Below are 23,376 nucleotides of genomic sequence, written 5' to 3'. Positions count from 1 at the left end.
TATTGATATGGATTTCAGCATTGGCCAGTGCATCAGCCGCCTGATTACAACGGCCTCATTGGGTATTAGGCTATGGCAGCAACGTTATTTTAGGACATTGGTATTTACTTTACTATTAGATTCAAACATTGCTACTGCAAGTGAAAATTATATTTAGAGGTAGGGATCTAGCTAATGTGTTTTGAGTTTCCACTTCTCCAACTGGTGAATTAGCACCAAATATGAGTCTATATTAGTCAAAACAACATAAATAGGACAGCACTCAGGTAAATAAACCTACATTTAAATGTTTATTGCTGCACGGACATTCTGATATGAGCCCTTCTTCAGCGTGCATGGCAATGGCAATCAATGTCACAACAAGAATACCAATATTCGCCCAAAATCAAGAGATCCCAGGAGAGGGAGTTGGGGGGGAACATGAAAATCAATTAAAAGATATACACACAATACAAATACATGATTATGTCATTACCTAAATGTTTGGCCTACTTATAACTTACTACAAAAAAACCTACTATTAAAAACAAGAAAATTCCTCAGTAAGGCCTGCTGGGGCAAGAGCGCCCAAGCAGTCTATCCTTCGGAAAGTATTCAGACCCCTTGACTTTTTCAAAATTACGTTACGTTACAGCCTTATTCTAAATTGGATTAAATAAAAACATATCCTCAGCAATCTACACACAATACCCCATAATGACAAAGCAAAAACCGGTTTTTGGAACTGTAAATTTAAAAAAAAAAAAACGTATTTACATAAGTATTCAGACCCTTTGCTATGAGACTCGAAATTTAGCTCAGGTGCATCCTGTTTACATTGATCATCTTTGAAATGTCTCTACAACTTGATTGAAGTCCACCTGTGGTAAATTCAATTGATTGGACATGATTTGGAAAGGCACACACTTGTCTAGATAAAGTCCCACAGCTGACAGTGCATTTCAGAGCAAAAACCGTAGAGCTCTGAGACAGGATTGTGTCGAGCCACAGATCTGGGGAAGGGTACCAAGAAATGCCTGCAGCATTGAAGGTCCCCAAGAACATAGTGGCCTCCATCATTCTTAAATGGAAAAAGTTCAGAACCACCAAGACTCATCCTAGAGCTGGCCCAGCCAGAGCCCGGACTTGAACCCGATCGAACATCTCTGGAGAGACTTGAAAAGAGCTGTGTGTAATAGGGTTGGTTATGTTTCCACTTGCCTCTGAAGAAAGGTGTATTCAATGTTCAAGCATTCTTATTGGTTGGTTCAACTCTGATGATTGTGATTGGCCCCGCATGCAGATAGGGGGAGATTGCGAACGTCAGGTCTCCCCAGTATGAAAATGTGATGCAAGGGGTAGGTCACGTTCTGAATACTGTTTTCTATTTTACAATGTGTACAAGTTTGCTGTACATTACTGATTTATACATGTGTGGGTATATGGTACCTGTTAGGGATTGAGGGGCTTTCTGGGATGTGCTTTGGCATATGATCGCTGTAAATAAGTGTGTTAGCTAGTATACACCGATGTAATAGTCACATAAGCCCACTGCTAACACAGTTGTTTTCATGCTACAGCTTTTGCCATCGACAGCCATCAACATCGTTAAGCCCTGCACAACTAACGTGCTGTTTCCTATTTAACAACAGAAATAAATCATGCTCAACTGGGACCACTGTCTGGGGTGATTTATTTGGACAAAACACAATGCAAGGAGAGTACGATTTACATCTGTTACATGTGCAGCAATGCTCCCCATCCAAACTGACAGAGCTTGAGAAGATATGCAGATAGGAATGGGAGAAACTCCCCAAAAACAGGTGTGCCAAGCTTGTAGTGTCATACCCAAGAATACTCGAGGCTGTAATCGCTGCTAAAGGTGCTTCAACAAGGTACAGAGTAAAGTTTGTGAAACATGTATAAAAACCGGTTCGCTTCGTCATTGTGGGGTATTGTGTGTAGATTGATGAGGGGGAAAAACAATTGTATACATTTTAGAATAAGGCTGTAATGAAACAAAATGTGGAAAAAGTCAAGGGGTCTGAATATTTTTTCCGAATGCAATGCATCTCTCTTTGGAGAAGTCATTTATCCCCATATCCTCCCCTATATGGCGCCTTTGCCAATTCAATACCCATATAAAGTAAGGCACTTAGATCATGATTATGGCTATTGAAATGCCTGACAACAGGTGGTTTTTCATCATGGTTGCGAATGGAGCTCTTATGCTCACATATTCTTGTCTTAACTCCACATTTGGTCTTATCCACATAAAAGTTACAGGAACACTTAAGGAGATATACAACATATTTGGTGTTACATGTTATTCTACCTCAAACCTTTATCCTCTCACCCGGTTGGGGATGGATAAGAAAGTTCCCTCTGATCATGGCATAACAGCGGACACAGTCGTGACAAGGGAAATTGCGATCAGGAATGATACACAAAATGTGATGCTTTTTTTCTTAGGTCAATATGAGTTTCCTAAACAATCCCTTAAATTTGAGGGTCTCTTATAGCAAAACCTCAGAGGGGATACAAAAGCTTTACCAAAGCTGGGGTCTCTGTGTAATATGTGCCAATGTCAATTAACCACTTCCTTGATCGACCTTGAAATAGGACTGTAGATGGACACCAAAGTTGCTGAGAGAGGAGAGGGATTCCTTTGATGTGGTTGCAATAATGCATTCCGCTCGTCTCACTCTCTAAAGGCAATTGACTCTTTATAACCTCTTGTTTAGAATTGTTCACAGAAATCTTTGGCATGTACATTGTGATTTATCATTCAGTCACAAATGCGAAGGAGTTGGCTATATGGTAAAAAAAAACAAATGTATGCTAACTGTTGAAATGAAGAAAGGGATTTCAATATGGTTCTTTTCTGTACACCTCAGTGTGCAAGCAATTGCCATCTTTCCAAAAAGGAAACATGTTCTATATCGGATACTAACGTAATTTAATGGATGGTATTAATGAATTCATGTATGTATAAAATTCTTCCAATTTAAGATCATTACCTGACCAAATGAAAAAAAGATGTCATCGATCTCATAAAACACTTTGCTAAACTTAGAATAGGAGATTATTACCGTATAAAAAGTCCAACTCAAATTTCCCCTTTCGGTACAAGACCATAAAGACATTTGCATAATTGGGCACAACTGGCAATCCCATAGCAGTTCCTTGAACCTGAAGATAATGGTCTTCAAACATTTCTTCAGGTTCAAGGAACTGCTATGAGATTGCCAGTTGTGCCCAATTATGCAAATGTTTAATGGGCTCATACCGAACGTTTGTGCGGCAATACAAATGTAAGTTTATTTACCTATTTCTGATCTGTGGATTATACACACACACACACACACACACACACACACACACACACACACACACACGAGGATCCAGCACCCAAATTAAGTTTAAGGTGGAGTCCAGCACGATGTTCGTACTTTCTATGATATTAGAAGATGATTAGCCTACTCATTTTTTTCTATTGGTGACGGCGTGAAATGTTTTTTTTTGAATATTAGCAGGTTTGTGGCACACGCAGACCTCAAAATTGGTATTAAATTTAATTTCAAGTGGCATTAAAAAAGGTCTTATAAAATCAAATTATACTTGATGGAACCTGCAAATACAGAGATACAATCCATGCTGCTGGAGGTCCTCAAGATGGCCACCACCATTCCATCGTTTGTTCGTTGTCGGTAGTTACGCGCCGTCATCCATTCTGGGCACCCAGCCCACGGAACAGCAGTGGTAGCCAGAGGGAGAGAGAAAAACATGGATGAGGGAGGGATCCATTCTGATTAGAAGTATTCAACCTCACATGCTTAGGGATCGATTGCCATTTATCTGTGTGGTAGAGAGCGTTGTCGACTGGTCCCCCTCTGGCTCCTGGTATCTATGCTGACTGGGTGTCTTCTCCTTCCAGCAGCAGGCCTAGACTGGGGCTGAAAGCTCCTTTTCAATTGTGTGGGAGCTCTTTAAATCAAGATCAGGCCCAGTTGTGGCATGCCTGGGCCAACTCCCATCTTCAAGGAGCACAGCCAAGGGGGAGGAGTCTGCAATGAATCAATTAGAAAACACAAGGGAGAAACACAGCAAGCCATAGATCGTGTAAAATTAGAATGAGGTGAAAAATAAAAGCAAAATGGCGCACATTGCTGTTCATGCTCCCAGGTGATTTTGAAGTTACAACATTTTGACCCTTAGGGCTCATCAGGCATCCATCAGTTGTAACAAAATCATCTGGGCGCATGAGGTAGTTCCCCTATAACTCCAGCACCTGCAAAAAAAACATGTGATGTATTTTCTTCAGCTTTGTACGAAAATTAAGGAATACAAAATATATTCAATAAAAAGGTCACTGCCAAAGAAATCATACTAAATTAGAATGAGGCACACAAAATATATTAAATAAAAAGGTCACTGCAACTCAAAACATAAAAAAAATGAAAAAAGGTCTGGTCTCCAAATGGGGGAAAACCTAGGGAAGGCAACAGTGTTTGCATAAGCATTTACAGTATAACTGGTAGTGAAGATCTAAGTTTAATATTGTTAACAAGAAATTATGAAATAATATACTGAACAAAATATAAACGCAACATGCAACAATTTCAACGATTTTACTGATTTACAGTTCATATAAAGGAATGAATTAGGCCCTAATCTATGGATTTCACATGAATGGGCAACCATGGGTGGGCAGGGGCATAGGTCCACACATTTGGATTCCAGGCCCAGCCAATCAGAATGAGTTTTTCCCCACAAAAGGGCTTTATTACAGACCGAAATACTCCTCAGTTTCAACAGCTGTCCGGGTGGCTGGTCTCAGACGATCCCGCAGGGGAAGAAGCCGGATGTGGAGGTCCTGGGCTGGCGTGGTTACACGTGGTCTGCGGTTATGAGGCCGGTTAGACTTCCTGCTAAATTCTCAAAAACGACGTTGGAGGCAGCTTATAGGAGAGAAATAAACATTCAATACTCTGGCAACAACTCTGGTGGACATTCCTGCAGTCAGAATGCCAATTGCACGCTCCCTCAAAACTTGAGACATCTGCGGCATTGTGTTGTGTGACAAAACTACACATTTTAGTGTGGCCTTTTGTTCCCAGCACAAGCTGCACATAGGTAATGATCATCCTGTTTAATAAGCTTCTTGATATGCCACACCTATCAAGTGGAGGGACTACCTAGGCAAAGGAGAAATGCTCACTAACAGGGATGTAAACAAATTTGTGCACAACATTTGAGAGAAATAAGCTTTGTGTGTATGGAAAAATTCGGGGCTCTTTTTTTCAGCTCATGAAATATGTTGCGTTTATATTTTTGTCACTGTAAATAATTTAAAATCATAATAGCTACGAGGTCAAATCTTTATTTTCGACATATACTGTTAATTTGCACCTCACAAACCTCTTTCAAGATTGATCTTTTTGCACATACTGTGGTGTTGTGTTCTTCAAATGCATCAAAAATGCTCAGTAAATGTTTAAAAAAAATGTTTTTCAAGCATGCCTTTTGATTAGGGCATTGACCAGAATCATTGCACCTATACAGTTTCTGTCCTGTTTAAAACCACATGTCACAGTTCAAGGTACCCTTCTGACTGGATGTGCGTATGTTTTTCAGCTTTTGTACCCTTCTGACTGAAACATTGTTCAAATTCAATCTAAACAATATTGCTGAAACATGCAATGCACTGAGCAGTGAACAGATTTGTCCCTGTGTGTGTCCTCTTGAGTTCTCATATATTCTTTCATGGAGAAGTACTTGCCGCAGCAGTGTGCGTCATCATGTGTTTCTTCAGGGTTACATTGAGCCTAAAGCATTCACCACAATCATGACATCGATACGGTTTCTCTCCTGTGTGAGTCCTTAAGTGCTCTGTCAGTTTTTCCTTTCTGTTAAAGCACTTCCCACAATCTTGGCATTGATGCGGTTTCTCCCCTGCATGAACTTGCATGTGGCGATTAAGATTTATAACACCTAGTCCACACACAGGGCACTTGCATGATTTCCCCCCTGTGTGACTCGCCATATGCGATCTCAGGTTTCCCTGCAGTTTGTAGCATTTGCCACATTGCTTACAGCTGTATGGTTTTGTTCCAGTGTGGGATCTCATATGGTCTGTCAGGTGCTCCTTCCGTGTGTAGCATTTCCCACATACATTGCATTGAAATGGCCTCTCTCCTGTATGGAGCTTCTTGTGACGACTTAAGTGAGATAGAAATGTAAAGCATCTGGCACAGAAAGGGCACTTGAATGGTTTCTCCCCTGTGTGTATCCTCAGATGATCTATTAGTCTTGTGTTTAGAGCAAAGCATTTGCCACAATAATGGCAGCAGTACGGTTTCTCCCGTGTGTGTGTTAACATATGCACGTGCAGGCAATACTTGCGGTTAAAGCATTTACCACAGTCTTTGCACTCAAATGGTTTCTCACCGGTGTGAGTTCTCTTGTGTGTTTTCAAATGACATGGTCTGTCATAGGTTGCTGTGCATTCAGTACAACTGTAGGACCTCTTCCTTGTGTGATCCCCCAATGGCTCTATCAGCTCACTGGTTGTCTTGACCTCAGCGCAGATGTAAGAGCTTTGTCCTTTCTTTAACCGTGTTCTCTTGATTTTTAGAGGCTTTAGCTGTGTGAGGGGAGCATAACTGGTTGATTCTGATATTCCGTCATCCTCTCCATCAGGTTTTGTTTGGATCTGTTCTGCTGCAATTGTGGATAGGGAGTCCCTCTTGCTGTTCTTCCCAGTTTGGTAAAAGTGTGAGCCCTGATCACTGTCACTTTCCACACAGGGAATGAAGAACTCTGTGTCCTCTTGATCACTCCAAACCTGCTCAGAGTGCTGCTGGTCAGAGGGAACCTCGTCTTCAGAGACAGTGAGAGTGAGCTGCAGGGGGTCTGGAAGGAAAGATAGGAAAAAACTTTCAAGAAAAATCTATACATTCCAATAAATAATCTACCTCTGTGACTTGACTCTTAACATGATTTATTAGCTAATGTTAGCTTCACCCACATAGCGTAGATATGACTGATGACGTAGGAGCCAAATAGTTTATTCAATCTTCAGAGACAGTGAGAGTGAGCTGCACTGTTGTATGTGTAATTGCCACTAAACAGTTAAAAGGCCTATAGGCTCCAAGGCCAATTGGGAGTGACAGGAATGGCAGCCACACAGTCTTTTGACCGTGCGTCCATGCAACCATGCCATCAAATCATATATTTTTTAAATCAAATTGTATTTATCACATGCTTCGTAGACAACATGTGGAGACTACCAATGCTTACGGATCCATTTCCAACAATACAGAGTTAAAGATTAGATTTCTTTAAAAAGATACACAGTTGAAGTCGGAAGTTTACATACACTTACTCTGAATCGGGGGAGGATGGGCAAAAATGTATGGCTTGTTTTCGGGTTTCAATCTTCAATAGTTCAAACGATTTAAAATGATAGTAATAAATAAAAATGACATCAATTCATTCCAAATGGATATCCAAAACACAATCCAGACTCTAAAAATCAAACACATTTGGGTCAGTATCAATGCGTGACGTCACGTCCGTAACACAGCCTGCACCCCGCATTGTGTAAGACCGATTAAAATGTAAAAACTTTCCCGGCTTTCAATCTTCAGTAGCTCGTACACAAAGCGTGCCATGACAATGAGAATGATATATTCGGAATCAAGGGAGGATGGACAAACCCAATGCGTGACGTGATGTCACGGCCGTAAAACAGCCTGCACATGCGTTGTGTAAGAGCTATTGAAGATTGAAATCCCACATTTTTTTTAAAGGTGTGGATTGTTCTCCATCAACTCTGTTTCAGAATACACCATCTTGATAGTCATGGCATACTTGGTTCAATAGCTATTGACGAGAGCACCGAATATCCAATATGAAACAAATTTTACCTCAGTGCCTTAAACGTCTTAAGTGTACATTCTTGGGCTAACTTCCACCAGGGTTGCCATGTTCGCAGTTTTGCACCCAGTAGCCTATTACTTTATATGCCATTGTAGGCTACCATTTGATACAATACATATGTTGAAGTCAAATTTTATTGGTCACATACACATGGTTAGCAGATGTTAATGCGAGTGTCAGCGAAATGCTTGTGCTTCTAGTTCCGACTATATGCAGTAATATCTAACAAGTAATGTAACAAATTCACAACTACCTTATACACACAAATGTAAAGGGATAATTAGAATATGTACAGTTGAAGTCGGAAGTTTACATACACTTAGGTTGGAGTCATGAAAACTTGTTTTTCAACCACTCCACAAATTTCTTGTTAACAAACTATAGTTTTGGAATCGGTTAGGACATCTACTTTGTGCATGACACAAGTAATTTATCCAACAATTGTTTACAGACAGATTATTTCACTGTATCACAATTCCAGTGGGTCAGAAGTGTACATACACTAAGTTGACTGTGACTTTAAACAGCTTGGAAAATTCCAGAAAATGATGTCATGGCTTTAGAAGCTTCTGATAGGCTAATTGACATAATTTGAGTCAATTGGAGGTGTACCTGTGGATGTATTTCAAGGCTTACCTTCAAAGCCAGTGCCTATTTACTTGACATCATGGGAAAATCAAAAGAAATCAGCCAAGACCTCAGAAACAAAATTGTAGACCTACACAAGTCTGGTTCATCCTTGGGAGCAATTTCCAAACGCCTGATGGTACCACGTTCATCTGTACAAACAATAGTACGCAAGTATAAACACCATGGGACCACGCAGTCGTTATACCGCTCAGGAAGGAGACGTGTTCTGTCTCCTAGAGATGAACGTACTTTGGTGCGAAACGTGAAAATCAATCCCAGAACAACAGCAAAGGACCTTTTGAAGATGCTGGAGGAAACCGGTACAAAAGTATCTATATCCACAGTAAAACAAGTCCTATATCGACATAACCTGAAAGGCCGCTCATCAAGGAAGAAGCCACTGCTCCAAAACGCCATAAAAAAGCCAGACTACGGTTTGCACATGAGGACGAAGATCATACTTTTTGGAGAAATGTCCTCTGGTCTGATGAAACAAAAATAGAACTGTTTGGCCATAATGACCATCGTTATGTTGGAGGAAAAAGGGGGAGGCTTGCAAACTGAAGAACACCATCCCAACCACGAAGGACAGGGGTGGCAGCATCATGTTGTGGGGGTGCTTTGCTGCAAGAGGGACTGGTGCCCTTCACAAAATAGATGGCATCATGAGGAAGGAAAACTATGTGGATATATTAAAGCAACATCTCAAGACATCAGTCAGGAAGTTAAAGCTTGGTCTCAAATGGGTCTTCCAAATGGACAATGACCCCAAGCAATCTTCCAAAGTTGTGGCAAAATGGCTTAAGGACAACAAAATATTGGAGTGGCCATCACAAAGCCCTGACCTCAATCCTATAGAAAATGTATGGGCAGAACTGAAAAAGCATGTGTGAGCAAGGAGGCCTACAAACCTGACTCAGTTACACCAGCTCTGTCAAGAGAAATGGGCCAAAATTCACCCAACTTATTGTGGGAAGCTTGTGGAAGGCTACCCGAAACATTTGACCCAAGTGAAACAATTTAAAGGCAATGCTACCAAATACTAATTGAGTGTATGTAAACTTCTGACCCACTGGGAATGTGATGAAAGAAATAAAAGCTGAAATAAATCATTCTCTCTACTATTATTTTGACATTTCGCATTCTTAAAATTAAGTGGTGATCCTAACTGACCTAAGACAGGGAATTTTAACTAGGATTAAATGTCAGGAATTGTGAAAAACTGAGTTTAAATGTATTTGACTAAGGTGTATGTAAACTTCCGACTTCAACTGTACATATAAATGTATGGATGAGCGATGGCGTGTGGCATAGGCAAGATGCAGTAGATGGTATAGAATACAGTATATACAGTCGTGGCCAAAAGTTTTGACAATGACACATTAATTTCCACAAAGTTTGCTGCTTCAGTGTCTTTAGATATTTTTGTCAGATGTTACTATGGAATACTGAAATATAATTACAAGCATTTCATAAGTGTCAAAGGCTTTTATTAACAATTACATGAAGTTGATGCAAAGAGTTAATATTTGCAGTGTTGACCCTTCTTTTTCAAGACCTCTGCAATCCGCCCTGGCATGCTGTCAATTAACTTCTGGGCCACATCCTGACTGATGGCAGCCCATTCTTGCATAATCAATGCTTGCAGTTTGTCAGAATTTTTTTTGGTTTTGTTTTGTTTGAGAATTGACCACAAGTTCAATGGGATTAAGGTCTGGGGAGTTTCCTGGCCATGGACCCAAAATAATTTATGTTTTGTTCTACGAGCCACTTAGTTAGCACTTTTGCCTTATGGCAAGGTGCTCCATCATGCTGGAAAAGGCATTGTTCGTCACCAAACTTTTCCTGGATGGTTGGGAGAAGTTGCTCTCGGAGGATGTGTTGATACCATTCTTTATTCATGGCTGTGTTCTTAGGCAAAATTGAGAGTGAGCCCACTCCCTTGGCTGAGAAGCAACCCCACACATGAATGGTCTCAGGATGCTTTACTGTTGGCATGACACAGGACTGATGGTAGCGCTCACCTTGACTTCTCCGGACAAGCTTTTTTCCGGATGCCCCAAAAAATCGGAAAGGGGATTCAGAGAAAATGACTTTACCCCAGTCCTCAGCAGTCCAATCCCTATACCTTTTGCAGAATATCAGTCTGTCCCTGATGTTTTTCGTGGAGAGAAGTGGCTTCTTTGCTGCCCTTCTTGACACCAGGCCATCCTCCAAAAGTCTTCACCTCACTGTGCGTGCAGATGCACTCACACCTGCCTGCTGCCATTCCTGAGCAAGCTTTGTACTGGTGGTGCCCCGATCCCGCAGCTGAATCAACTTTAGGAGACGTGCTGGCGCTTGCTGGACTTTCTTGGACGCCCTGAAGCCTTCTTCACAACAATTGAACCGCTCTCCTTGAAGTTCTTGATGATCCGATAAATGGTTGATTTAGGTGCAATCTTACTGGCAGCAATATCCTTGCCTGTGAAGCCCTTTTTGTGCAAAGCAATGATGGCGGCACGTGTTTCCTTGCAGGTAACCATGATTGACAGAGGAAGAACAATGATTCCAAGCACCACCCTCCTTTTGAAGCTTTGAACTCAATCAGCATGACAGAGTGATCTCCAGCCTTGTCCTCGTCAACACTCACACTTGTGTTAACGCAAGAATCACTGACATGATGTCAGCTGGTCCTTTTGTGGCAGGGCTGAAATGCAGTGGAAATGTTTTTTGGGGATTCATTTGCATGGCAGAGAGGGACTTTGCAATTAATTGCAATTCATCTGATCACTCTTCATAACATTCTGGAGTATATGCAAATTGCCATCATACAAACTGAGGCAGCAGACTTTGTGAAAATTAATATTTGTGTCATTCTCACCTTTTGGCCACAACTGTACATATGAGATGAGTAATGTAGGATATGTAAACATTATTAAAGTAGTGTTATTTAAAGTTACTAGTGATACCTTTATTAAGTCCATTAATTTAAGTGGCCAGAGATTTGAGTCTGTATGTTGGCAGCAGCCTCTCTATGTTAGTGATGGCTGTTTAACAGTCTGATGGCCTTGAGATAGAAGCTGTTTTTCAGTCTCTCGTTCCCAGCTTTAATGCACCTGTACTGACCTCGCTTTCTGGATGATAGCGGGGTGAACAGGCAGTGGCTCGGGTGGATGCTGTCCTTGATCATCTTTTTCGCCTTCCTGTGACATCAGGTGCTGTAGGTGTCCTGGAGGGCAGGTAGTTTGCCCCTGGTGATGCGTTGTGCAGACCTCACTACCCTCTGGAGAGCCTTGTGCTTGAAGGCGGTTCAATTGCCGTACCAGCCGGTGATACAGCCAGACAGGATGCTCTCGATTGTGCATCTGTAAAGGTTTGTGAGTGTTTTAGATGACAAGACAAATTTCTTCAGCTACCTAAGGTTGAAGAGGCGCTGTTGCGCCTTCTTCACCACGCTGTCTGTGTGGGTGGACCATTTCAGTTTGTCCGTGATGTGTACGCTGAGGAAATTTAAACTTTCCACCTTCACTACTGTCCCATCGATGTAGATAGGGGGGTGCTCCCTATGCTGTTTCCTGTAGTCCACGAACATCTCCTTTGTTTTGTTGACGTTGAGTGAGAGGTTATTTTCCTGACACCACACTCCGTGGGCTCTCACCTCCTCCCTGTAGGCTGTCTCGACGTTGTTGGTAATCAGGCCTACCACTGTAGTGTACTCTGCAAACTTGATGATTGAGTTGGAAGCGTGCATTGCCACGCAATCATGGGTGAACAGGGAGTACAGGAGATAGCTGAGAACGCACCCTTGTGGGGCCCCAGTGTTGAGGATCAGCGGGGTGGAGATGTTTCCTTCCTTCACCACCTGGGGGAGGCCCGTCAAAAACTCCAGGACCCAGTTGCATAGGGCAGGGTCGAGACCCAGGGCTTCAAGCTTAATGATGAGCTTGGAAGGTACTATGGTGTTAAATGCTGAGCTGTAGTTAATGAACAGCATTCTTGCATAGGTATTCCTCTTGTCCAGATGGGATAGGGCAGTGTGCAGGTGATTGCATCGTCAGTGGACCTATTGGGGCGATAAGCAAATTGGAGGGGGTCTATGGTATCAGGTAGGGTGGTGGTGATATGATCCTTGACTAGTCTCTCAAAGCACTTCATGATGACAAAAGTGAGTGCAATGGGGCGATAGTAATTTAGTTCAGTTACCTTAGCTTTCTTGGGAACAGGAATAATGGTGGCCATCTTGAAGCATGTGGTGACAACAGACTCTGATAGGGATTGGTTGAATATGTCCGTAAACACACCAGCCAGCTGGTCTGCGCATGCTCTAAGGACGCGGCTAGGGATGCCGTCTGGGCCAGCAGCCTTGCAAGGGTTAACACGTTTAAATGTTTTACTCACATTGGCCACAGAGAAGGAGAGCCCACAGGCTTTGTTAGCAGGCCGTGTCAGTGGCACTGTATTGTCCTCAAAGCGATGCAAACTAGTTGTTTAATTTGTCTGGGAGCAAGACGTCGATGTCCGCGACGGGGCTGGTTTTCTTTTTGTAATCTGTGATTGACTGTAGACCCTGCCACATACGTCTCGTGCTTGAGCCGTTGAATTGCGACTCTACTTTGTCTCTATACTGACGCTTGTTTGATTGCCTTGCGGAGGGAATAGCGGCACTGTTTGTATTCGGTCATCTTTCCGGTCGCCTTGCCATGACTAAAGGCGGTGGTTCACGCTTTCAGTTTTGCGCGAATGCTGCCATTAATCCACGGTTTCTGGTTAGGGAAGGTTTTAATAGTCCCAGCGGGTACGACATCTGATGCACTTGCTAATAAACTCGCTCAATCTTGAAGCGTGGAATCTGATTGGTCAGACCAGCGTTGTATTGATCTGAGCATGGGCGTTTCCTGTTTAAGTTTCTGTCTATAAGCTGGGAGCAACAAAATGGATTCATGGTCAGATTTTGCAAAGGCAATTGCAGCAGGAGGGCTTTGTATGCATCGCAGAAGTTTGAGTAGCAATGATCCAGAATTCTGCCAGCTCATGTCGCACATTCGATATGCTGATAGAATTTAGGGAGTATTGATCTTAAGTTAGCTTTGTTAAAATCCCCAGCTACAATAAATGCAGCCTCAGCATGTATGGTTTCCAGTTTACATAGAGTCCAGTGAAGTTCTTTCAGGGCCCACAAGTTATCTGCTTGGGGGGGGGGGGGGGATAAACACGGCTGTGACTATAATTGAAGAGAATTCTCTTGTAAGATAATGCGGTCGGCATTTGATTGTAAGGAATTCTAGGTCAGGTGAACAAAAAAATGACTTGAGTTCCTGTATGTTGTTGTGAATACACCATGAGTCGTTAATCATAAGGCATACACCCCCGCCCTTCTTCTTACCAGAGAGATGTTTGTTTCTGTCGGTGCGATGCGTGAAGAAACCGGGTGGCTGTACCGACTCTGACAACGTATCCCGAGTGAGCCATGTTTCCGTGAAACAGAGAATGTTACAATCTCTGATGTCTCTCTGGAAGGCAACTCGTGCCCTAATTTCGTCCACCTTGTTATCTAGAGCATTAGCGAGTAATATGCTAGGAAGCGGTGGATGGTGTGCTCGCCTTCTGAGTCTGACCAGTGGGCCGCTCCATCTGCCTCTCCTGCGGCAACCACGCTGTTTTGGGTTGGCCTCTGGGATAAGATCGCATGTCCAGGGTGGAGATCCGAGCAAAGGATCCGCTTTGGGAAAGATGTATTCCTGGTCGTAATGATGGTAAGTTGACATCGCTTTTATATCCAACAGTTCTTCCCGGCTGTTTGTAATAACACTTGAGATTTTCTGGGATAAGAATGTAAGAAATAGTACATCAAAAAATTCATAACTGCATAGTTTTGTAAGGACCTGAAGTGAGGCGACCATCTCTGTTGGCGCCATCATCTCTAAAAATGACTGGAATCATTGCATATCAATTTGTACCACTTGGTAGCCTACCTGGAGCTGGCAAAAAAATGTATTTAATAAATAGCCGATAACTTCAGTGTATTGTTGTAGTAGCCTTGTGTTATTACGCAATTATTAATGGAAATGTTTAGTTAATTAAATTGGAAGTTATCAAAGCTCTATTGCAATTGCCGATGAGTTGTTAGAACGCATTAGATCAGATTAGGCTAGAGATATAAAAAATAAACACTGGCGGTTGTTGACAAGCATATTCAGTTCATACACATATTATGAATATTTAATTTAGTGATTGAAACTACAACCCCATCCTCAGTATCCTATTTCAGCAGGCTAGTGGGCAACAGAAGCACTTCTTACATCGAAATCGCCAAACTATTCATGTTGAATAAATGAGTCTGTTAATTTGAACGAATCAAGCTGCTAAATTGTTCAGTTTACATCTTGCCTATATTTTTCCTAGGCTACTGTAGACTATCTGAAATTAGATGTAGGCCTTTCAGTGACTTTAGGCTACCTGCATCTAGCTCAGAAACCATAGAAAAGTTGAATTACAATCATAAACTCAGATTTTAGTCTGTAGCCTATGCCTATTGAAATGACAAGTGCATCTCGCAAATGGTCCATTAATAACTGTTTGTAGTCTTAACATCTGGCACATAATGGCACATTTGCCAGAAAATAGCCTAACATTAAAAATAAAATAAAAGATTTGTCCAAGTGTTTCTTGCTCTGAGATTGAGATCCTCTGTCCAACTTTCATCACTCAAACTCTCCTGTCGGATTTATCTAGTTATGCACATGCCAAAAGGGATTCAAGCCCTGAATGCTGCTTGGCTGAAAGCCGTGGTATATCAGACCATATACCTTAGGTATGACAAAAAAAAGTAATTTTATGTTGGTAACCAGTTTATAATAGCAATAAGGCACACTGGGGGTTTGTGGTATATGGCCAATAACGGCTGTATCCAGGCACTCCGCATTGCGTCATGCAAAATAAGTCTTAGCAGTGGTATATTGGCTATATACCATACCCCCTCGTGCCTTATTGCTTAATCATAGCAGTCAAACAAGTTTAATCGACATCCATTGATGGAAAATTATCTGGCGACTTTAATAAGGGCAAATTATATTTTCTATTGCAACATATTCAAATTAGTTTATTACATCATGTCATAGTCCGCAATAATTATTATTTTGATGAAAACCGAATTTTGCCTCTAACGTAGTTCCAAGTTACGTCGGTATTCCTTCTTAATTGGCTCGATAACATTATGAGGAAATTGTTTATTGTATAAATGTGGCAACTCTCTTGGGAAAAAGGGGGCTAGCTTTCAGGCCTTTTGGGCATTTAAGTGGTCACTGGACCTGGCAACCCCTGACTTCCAACACTCTCCATTGTGCCTAAATGACTAAGAAGGAATGCTCTGGACAAGAGCGTCTGTTAAATTACGCATTTAAAAATGTAACGTAAACATATAAAACTTGCCTACCTGCTTTATGTAATTTCAGATCGGGATTAAAAACCGAATCCAGCAGCCTCTGCAGGCGTTGATTCTCCTCCTTTGAACGTGATATCTCATCTTGGTACTCTGCAAACGCCTTTTCCACTACCACGGATATCTCTACAGCCACTGTTGTTAATCGATCGGAGAGAAACGCTTGCAACAACTGTAATTTTGACATTTTGGTTGAAATGTCCGTCTACTTGTTCTATTTTTGTGATTCGGTTAATACGACGCTTTAACAACGTCTAGTCAGCAACACTTAAAGAAGTATTTCCGGGTCACGGAATGTCGAACATTTTCTAAATATAAGTCCCGCACGTCATAGTATAAAAGTATCAATAACTTGCATTGATTCATGATATATGAAACATTATTCTGTAAACATTAACAATGATTCATATTTGTTTATATTTAAATTACATTTGCATTAAATGTGGGAACATGTTCCATGTTCAAATAAATGCCCCACTGTATATGGAATACATATTGGCTTAAAGAGCAAAAACTATTCTGGGTGACACCGTAAAAGTATAGTAGGGAATACTCAGTAGGGTCTGTAGAATGCATATATGGTGCCATTTCATGGGGCTCTGAATAATACGGAGTGTTGTTAGCCTTTTACTGTGGTCAAACAGCTTACAATTTAGTTCCTGGACACTATACGGTATAAACTGAAGGCAAAACGCCCCAAGAACAAACAGGAACAAGCTAGCCTTAAAAATGGTCAAAGACTCCAGACACCCTAGTCATAAACTGTTCTCTCTGCGACCGCACTGCAAGCAGTACCGGAGCGCCAAGTCTAGGTCCAAGAGGCTCCTAAATAGCTTCTACCCCCAAGCCATAAGACTCCTGAACAGCTAATTACTTACTGCTACCCGTTGTATTTGTCACATGCGCCGAATACAGCAGGTGTTGCCCTTAACCAACAATGCAGTTTTAAGAAAATACCTAAAAAAAAGTAAGAGATAAGAATAACAAATGATTAATTTGATTTGAACTGAAGACAGCTGCAGTAAAGGCCAGGTCATCACCAGGGAAGAAACCCAGCATCTGGCGATGTCTATGGATTACAGACTTCTTGCAGTCATTGACTGCAAAGGATTTGCAATCAAGTATTAAAAGTCACAATTTAATTTATGATTAGGTTAGTTTGTTCAATTACTGTTGAGCCCCTAAAATTGGGGGGCTATGTATAAAAATGGTTGTAATTCCTACACGGTTCATACAATAAATTTGACAAAACCCTTAAATGAAAGATGGAAGTCTACACTTAAAGCACATCTTGATTGTTGACTTTCAAATCCATTGTGGTGGCTTACAGAGCCAAAATGATGCAAATTGTGTCAAAATACTTATGGACCTGACTGTATATCACGGTCCCAAGGCATATGAATGAACAGGTTATAGAGCAAACAACAAAATTATCACAACACATAGGCTGTAATGGGGGGGGGGGCTTGACTTACCCAGTGATTTTACCCACGCACCGCTACGACCAATAGGAACTCTCATTTGCAACTGTTGGACTAATGGTTACACCCTAGATCAGCTAGATGCAGGCAAGAGTGTGCAAGGCGGTATTGAATGTGTCACTGTCTCACCTTGATTACTCAAAATTCTCTTGGCCTGTGTACCTACGTTGTAAACCTTCATTCATCGGCTAGGTTGTAGCAACCTCATGACGGGTACATGGAAAATGTAGTAGCCTAAACCTATCGATGCTTCATTGAGCTGGGCAAATGAATGACAGTCATCCAATATGCTGTAATAGAAATAAGCCCAAGCTCATAAAAAAAAAGTAGCATCCTCCCTCATTTTAAACGGCACCGACCACCACTAAAGTGATTTGCATTGTGGCCAATGTAATGGGCGTAGTAGAAGGCCAGCAACACTCTGTATTATTCATAGCCCCATGAAATTAAACCATATATAGATTCTACAAACCCTACTGAGTACTCCACATTTTTCCAGTACAGTGCTATATTTGATCCATATAGTGTCCAGGCACCTCATTTTAAGACGTTTGACCACAGTAAAAGTCCAGCAACACTTCATATGACCTAGTTTTTTGTTCAAACTCATCTGATTTGTATTCTAGGGACTCTAGTGAGTAGACTGGACCCTGGTTTTATGGACACACAATCTATTGTTTTTCCTGTACAGTGCCATTTGTTTGTGCAATTCAACAAAAATACAGTAAGACTTTTCATAAACATTACACTTAAAAATTGCATCCTTGAACAATAGCACCAGTAAATAAACAAGAATCATACAATCAAAATAATTCTTTATTTAAAAAAATGTGAATTGTATATTTTTTACCAGTAGGCTTTTATTATGCCGTGATCACACCTAGAGCGTTATTGCGCAAAATGGAACGCAGCATCTGGATATGTGTGCAACAAAAGTTCAACATTTAACTTCTGCCACCATTTCTGTCAAGCCATCTACTCATACTTAGATGCATAAATTCAATAAATCCAAGATATGCACCACACAGAACACACTGTGACTGCCTTTGCAACGCAATGATGCAAGGCAAACGCAGCGTTCCATTGGAAATGAATGTGCTTCTGGTATACCAAAATGCAATGAGGCTGTCGGTGTGATAGAGGGGTAATGCCTTGTTCACACCAATAGTGTTATAGCGCAAAATAGTACACAGCATATCTGGATATGTGTGCAACAAAAGTTCCACATTCACCTTCTGCTACAGAAAATAGTGCCGACAGAGGGCTGCCTCGCTTCTAGTCCTTAGGAAACTTTGCAGTATTTTTTTAAATGTATTATTTCTTACATTGTTAGCCCAGAAAATCTTAAGTGTTATTACACACAGCCGGGAATAACTATTGAATATCAGAGCGATGTCAACTTACCAGCACTACGACCAGGAATATGACTTTCCCGAAGCGGATCCTTTGTCAGCACCACCCAGGGCATTTGAATTGATTCCAGAGGCAGACCCAAAACAACACCGCCGGTGGAGAGGGAGTCAGAGTATATTACTCGCTAATGTTCAGTCCCTAGAAAACAACGTGGACGAAATCAGGGGAAGGGTTGCTTTCCAGAGAGACATCAGGGATTGTAACATACTCTGTTTCACAGAAACATGGCTGTCTCGTGGTATGCTCAGTGCGTCGCGCTGACAGGAATAAACATCTCTCCGGGAAGAAGGGCGGGGGTGTATGTTTCATGATTAACGACTCATGGTGTAATTGTAACAACATACAGGAACTCAAGTCCTTTTGTTCACCTGACCTAGAATTCCTCACAATCAAATGCTGACCGTATTATCTCCCAAGATAATTTTATTTGGTTATTGTCACAGCTGTGTATATCCCCCCCTCAAGCCGATACCACGACGGCCCTCACGGATCTTCACTGTACTTTATGCAAACTGGAAACCATATATCCTGAGACTGCATTTACTGTAGCTGGGGATTTTAACAAAGCAAATTTGAGGAAAAGGCTACCTAAATTCTATCAGCATATCGACTGTAGCACTGGAAAAACACTGGACCATCGTTACACTAACTTCCGCGATGCATAAAAGGCCCTCCCCCGTCCCCTTTCGGCAAATCTGACCATGACTCCATTTTGCTCCTCCCTTCCTCTAGGCAGTAACTCAAACAGGAAGTACCCGTGCTAAGGACTATTCAACGCTGGTCTGACCAATTGGAATCCACGCTTCAAGATTGTTTTGATCACACGGACGGGGATATGTTCCGGGTAGCCTCAGAATAATATCGGCGTATACGCTGATTCTGTGAGTGAGTTTTATAAGGAAGTGTATAGGAGATTTTGTACCCACTGTGACCGTTAAAACCTACCCTAACCAGAAACCGTGGATAAACGGCAGCATTCGCACAAAACTGAAAGCGCGTACCACCGCATTTAACCGTGGCAAGGCGACTGGGAATATGGCAGAATACAAACAGAGTTGTTATTCCCTCCACAAGGCAACCAAACAAGCAAAATGTCAGTATATATATTTTTATTTTACCTTTATTTAACTAGGCAAGTCAGTTGAGAACAAATTCTTATTTTCAATGATGGCCTAGGAACTGACTTGTTCAGGGGCAGAACGGTTACTAGTCCAACGCTCTAACCACTAGGCTACCTGCCGCCCCAGGTAGCCTAGTGGTTAGAGACAAAGTGGAGTCGCAATTCAATGGCTCAGATACGAGACGTATGTGGCAGGGTCTACAGATAATCGCGGACTACAAAAGCAAAACCAGCCACGTTTAAATGTTGGACTCATGTCGGCCACGAAGAAGGAGAGTCCACAGTCCTTGGTAGCGGGCCACGTCGGTGGCACTGTATGATCCTCTAAGTGGGCAAAGAAGGTGTTTAGTTTGTCTGGAAGCAAGACGTCAGTGTCGGTGTTCGGCCCAGACGGCATCTCTCAGAGCGTCCTCAGAGCATGCGCAGACCAGCTGGCTGATGTGTTTACGGACATATTCAATCTCTCCCTATCCCAGTCTGCTCTCCCCACATGCTCCAAGATGACCACCATTGTTCCTGTACCCAAGAATGCAAAGGTAACTGAACTAAATGACTATCGCCCCGTAGCACTCACTTCTGTCATCATGAAGTGCTTTGAGAGACTAGTCAACATTCATATCATCTCCACCTTACCTGTCACCCTAGACCCACTTCAATTTGCTTACCGCCCCAATAGGTTCACAGACGATGCAATCGCCATCACACTGCACACTTCCCTATCCCATCTGGACAAGAAGAATACCTTTATAAGAATGCTGTTCATTGACTATAGCTCAGCATTCAACACCAGAGTACCCTCCAAGCTCATCATTAAGCTTGAGGCCCTGTGTCTCAACCTTGCCCTGTGCAATTGGGTTCTGGACTTCCTGACGGGCCACCCCCCAGGTGGTGAATGTAGGAAACAACCCCTCCACTTCGCTGATCCTCAACACTGGGGCCCCACAAGGGTGCATGCTCAGCCCCCTCCTGTACTCCCTGTTCACCCATGACTGCGTGGCCATGCCCGCCTCCAACTCAATCATCAAGTTTGCAGACGACACAACAGTAGTAGGCTTGATTACCAACAACGACGAGACAGCCTACGGGGAGGAGGTGAGGGCTCTCGGAGTGTGGTGTCAGGAAAATAATATCTCACTCAATGTCAACAAAACAAAGTAGATGATCGTGGACTACAGGAAACAGCAGAGGGAGCACCCCCCTATACACATCGATGGACAGCAGTGGAGAAGGTGGAAAGTTCCTCGGCGTACACATCACTGACAAACTGAAATGGTCCACCCACACAGGCAGTGTGGTGAAGAAGGCGCAACAGCGCCTCTTCAACCTCAGGAGGCTGAAGAAACTTGGCTTGTCATCTAAAACCCTCACAAACTTTTACAGATGCACAATTGAGAGCATCCTGTCGGGCTGTATCCCGCCTGGTACGGTAACTGTACCGCCCACAACTGCAGGGCTCTCCAGAGGGTGGTGCGGTCTGCACAACGCATCACCGGGGGCAAACTACCTGCCCTCCAGGACACTTACAGCACCCGATGTCACAGGAAGGCCAAAAACATGATCAAGGACAACAACCACCCAAGCCATTGCCTGTTTATCCAGCTACCATCCAGAAGGTGAGGTCAGTACAGGTGCATCAACGCTGGGACCGAGAGACTGAAAAACAGCTTCTATCTCAAGGCCATCAGACTGTTAAACAGCCATCACTAGCACAGAGAGGCTGCTGCCTACATACAGACTTGTAACCATTGGGCCACTTTAATAAATTGAACACTAGTCACTTTAATAATTCCACTTTGATAATGTTTACATATCTTGCATTACTCATCTCATATGTATATACTGTATTCTATCTATTGCATCTTACATGGAACCCAAACTGGCTGTGCGCATGCGCCATCATGCATACATTTATTTTGTCCCCCCAAACCAAACACAATCACGACAAGCAGGTTAAAATATCAAAACAAACTCTAAACCAATTACATTAATTTGGGGACAGGTCGAAAAGCATTAAACATTTATGGCAATTTAGCTAGCTAGCTTGCACTTGCTAGCTAATTTGTCCTATTTAGTGAGGTTGCTGTTGCTAGCTAATTTGTCATGGGATATAAACATTGAGTTGTTATTTTACCTGAAATGCACAATGTCCTCTACTCTGACAATTAATCCACACATAAACCAGTCAACCATCTATCCCCCTTCCAGGCTTTTTCTTCTTTGAACTTATATGGTGATTGGCATCTAATTACCACGATGACGACAACACAGTTTGTCTTTCAATCACCCACGTGGGTATAACCAATGAGGAGATGGCACGTGGATATCTGCTTCTATAAACCAATGAGCAGATGGGAGAGGCAGGACTTGCAGTGGGATTTGCGTCACAAATAGAACTGACTTCGCTCGTTGGCTTACGCGAGCAGTGTGGGAGTAATAATTGAATAATATAGATTTCTAATTTTATTTTGCAACGCTCACACACACACACGACGCGAGTAGTGTAGTCAGGGTATTAGCCTTTGCCACTCTGACATTGCTCATCATAAATGTATATATTATTATTCTATTCCTTACTTAGATGTGTGTGTATTAGGTATTTGTTGTGGAATCGTTAGATATTACTTGTTAGATATTGCTGCACTGTCGGAAATTTCACTACACTCGCAATAACATCTGCTAACCATGTGTATGTGATTGTATTTCATTTTATTTGCTTCAACATTCACCTTCTGCTACCATTTCTGTCAAGCCGTCTACGCATACAGTTTGACGCACTGCAACTGCTTCTGCAACGGAACGCTGCAAGGCAAATGCAGCGTTTCATTGGAAATGAATGTAATTCTGGCGTACCAAAATGCAATGACAGTGTCGGTGTGTTCGAAGCGTAAGGAGGACAATGGTGTGTTCATGCAGGAACCAATGGATGCTCGATGTGGGGCGTTAATGCAGGAACCAATGGGATGCTGTATCACAAACATAGCGTTTACAGCAGACTTTTATTTTGGAGGTTAAATCCGAAAACCGGAAGTAAATTATTTTTTATATTTTTTAAATTTAAAATACAGGTCAACAATTTACATTGTTACATCATTCAAAACAGAACGCAGGTATTAACAAAATACTAAAACTTACAAAAAATATCAATGAAACAATAAAAAAATAAAAATTCTAGTGCAATTGTAATCACTCAGAAAAAATCTTATTACAATGATTCAGGAAAATGTTATTCTTGTTGTTTTTCACTAGGATTAATGTTTTCATAAGAGTTAAATTCAATCAAAAATATGTGTAATTCTTGTATAGAATTTTGGAATTTTTGTTTGTGTATAAAGTATTTGGGAACAAGAATAAAACAGGGACACAGAAATGGTGTTACCGCCACCTTCTGT

The 23,376-nt window shown here is 41.9% G+C and overlaps 1 protein-coding gene across 1 annotated transcript; it reads right to left on the bottom strand.

Moving 5' to 3' along the window:
- Positions 1-1,655: 1,655 nt before the first annotated feature.
- Positions 1,656-16,262, bottom strand: LOC115167559 (zinc finger protein 501). The gene is made up of 2 exons (XM_029722124.1): positions 15,968-16,262; positions 1,656-6,894 (listed from the first exon to the last, which is right to left on the bottom strand). Exons 1-2 carry the CDS (start codon positions 16,158-16,160, stop codon positions 5,744-5,746), a joined length of 1,344 nt encoding a protein of 447 aa, XP_029577984.1. The 5' UTR covers positions 16,161-16,262; the 3' UTR covers positions 1,656-5,743.
- Between the last annotated feature and the right edge of the window lie 7,114 nt (positions 16,263-23,376).

This window comes from Salmo trutta, chromosome 29 (assembly GCF_901001165.1).
Source record: "Salmo trutta chromosome 29, fSalTru1.1, whole genome shotgun sequence".
Lineage (NCBI taxonomy): Eukaryota > Metazoa > Chordata > Actinopteri > Salmoniformes > Salmonidae > Salmo > Salmo trutta.
Note: the sequence above shows the minus strand (reverse complement) of the source record. Positions and strands in the feature narration are given on the sequence as shown.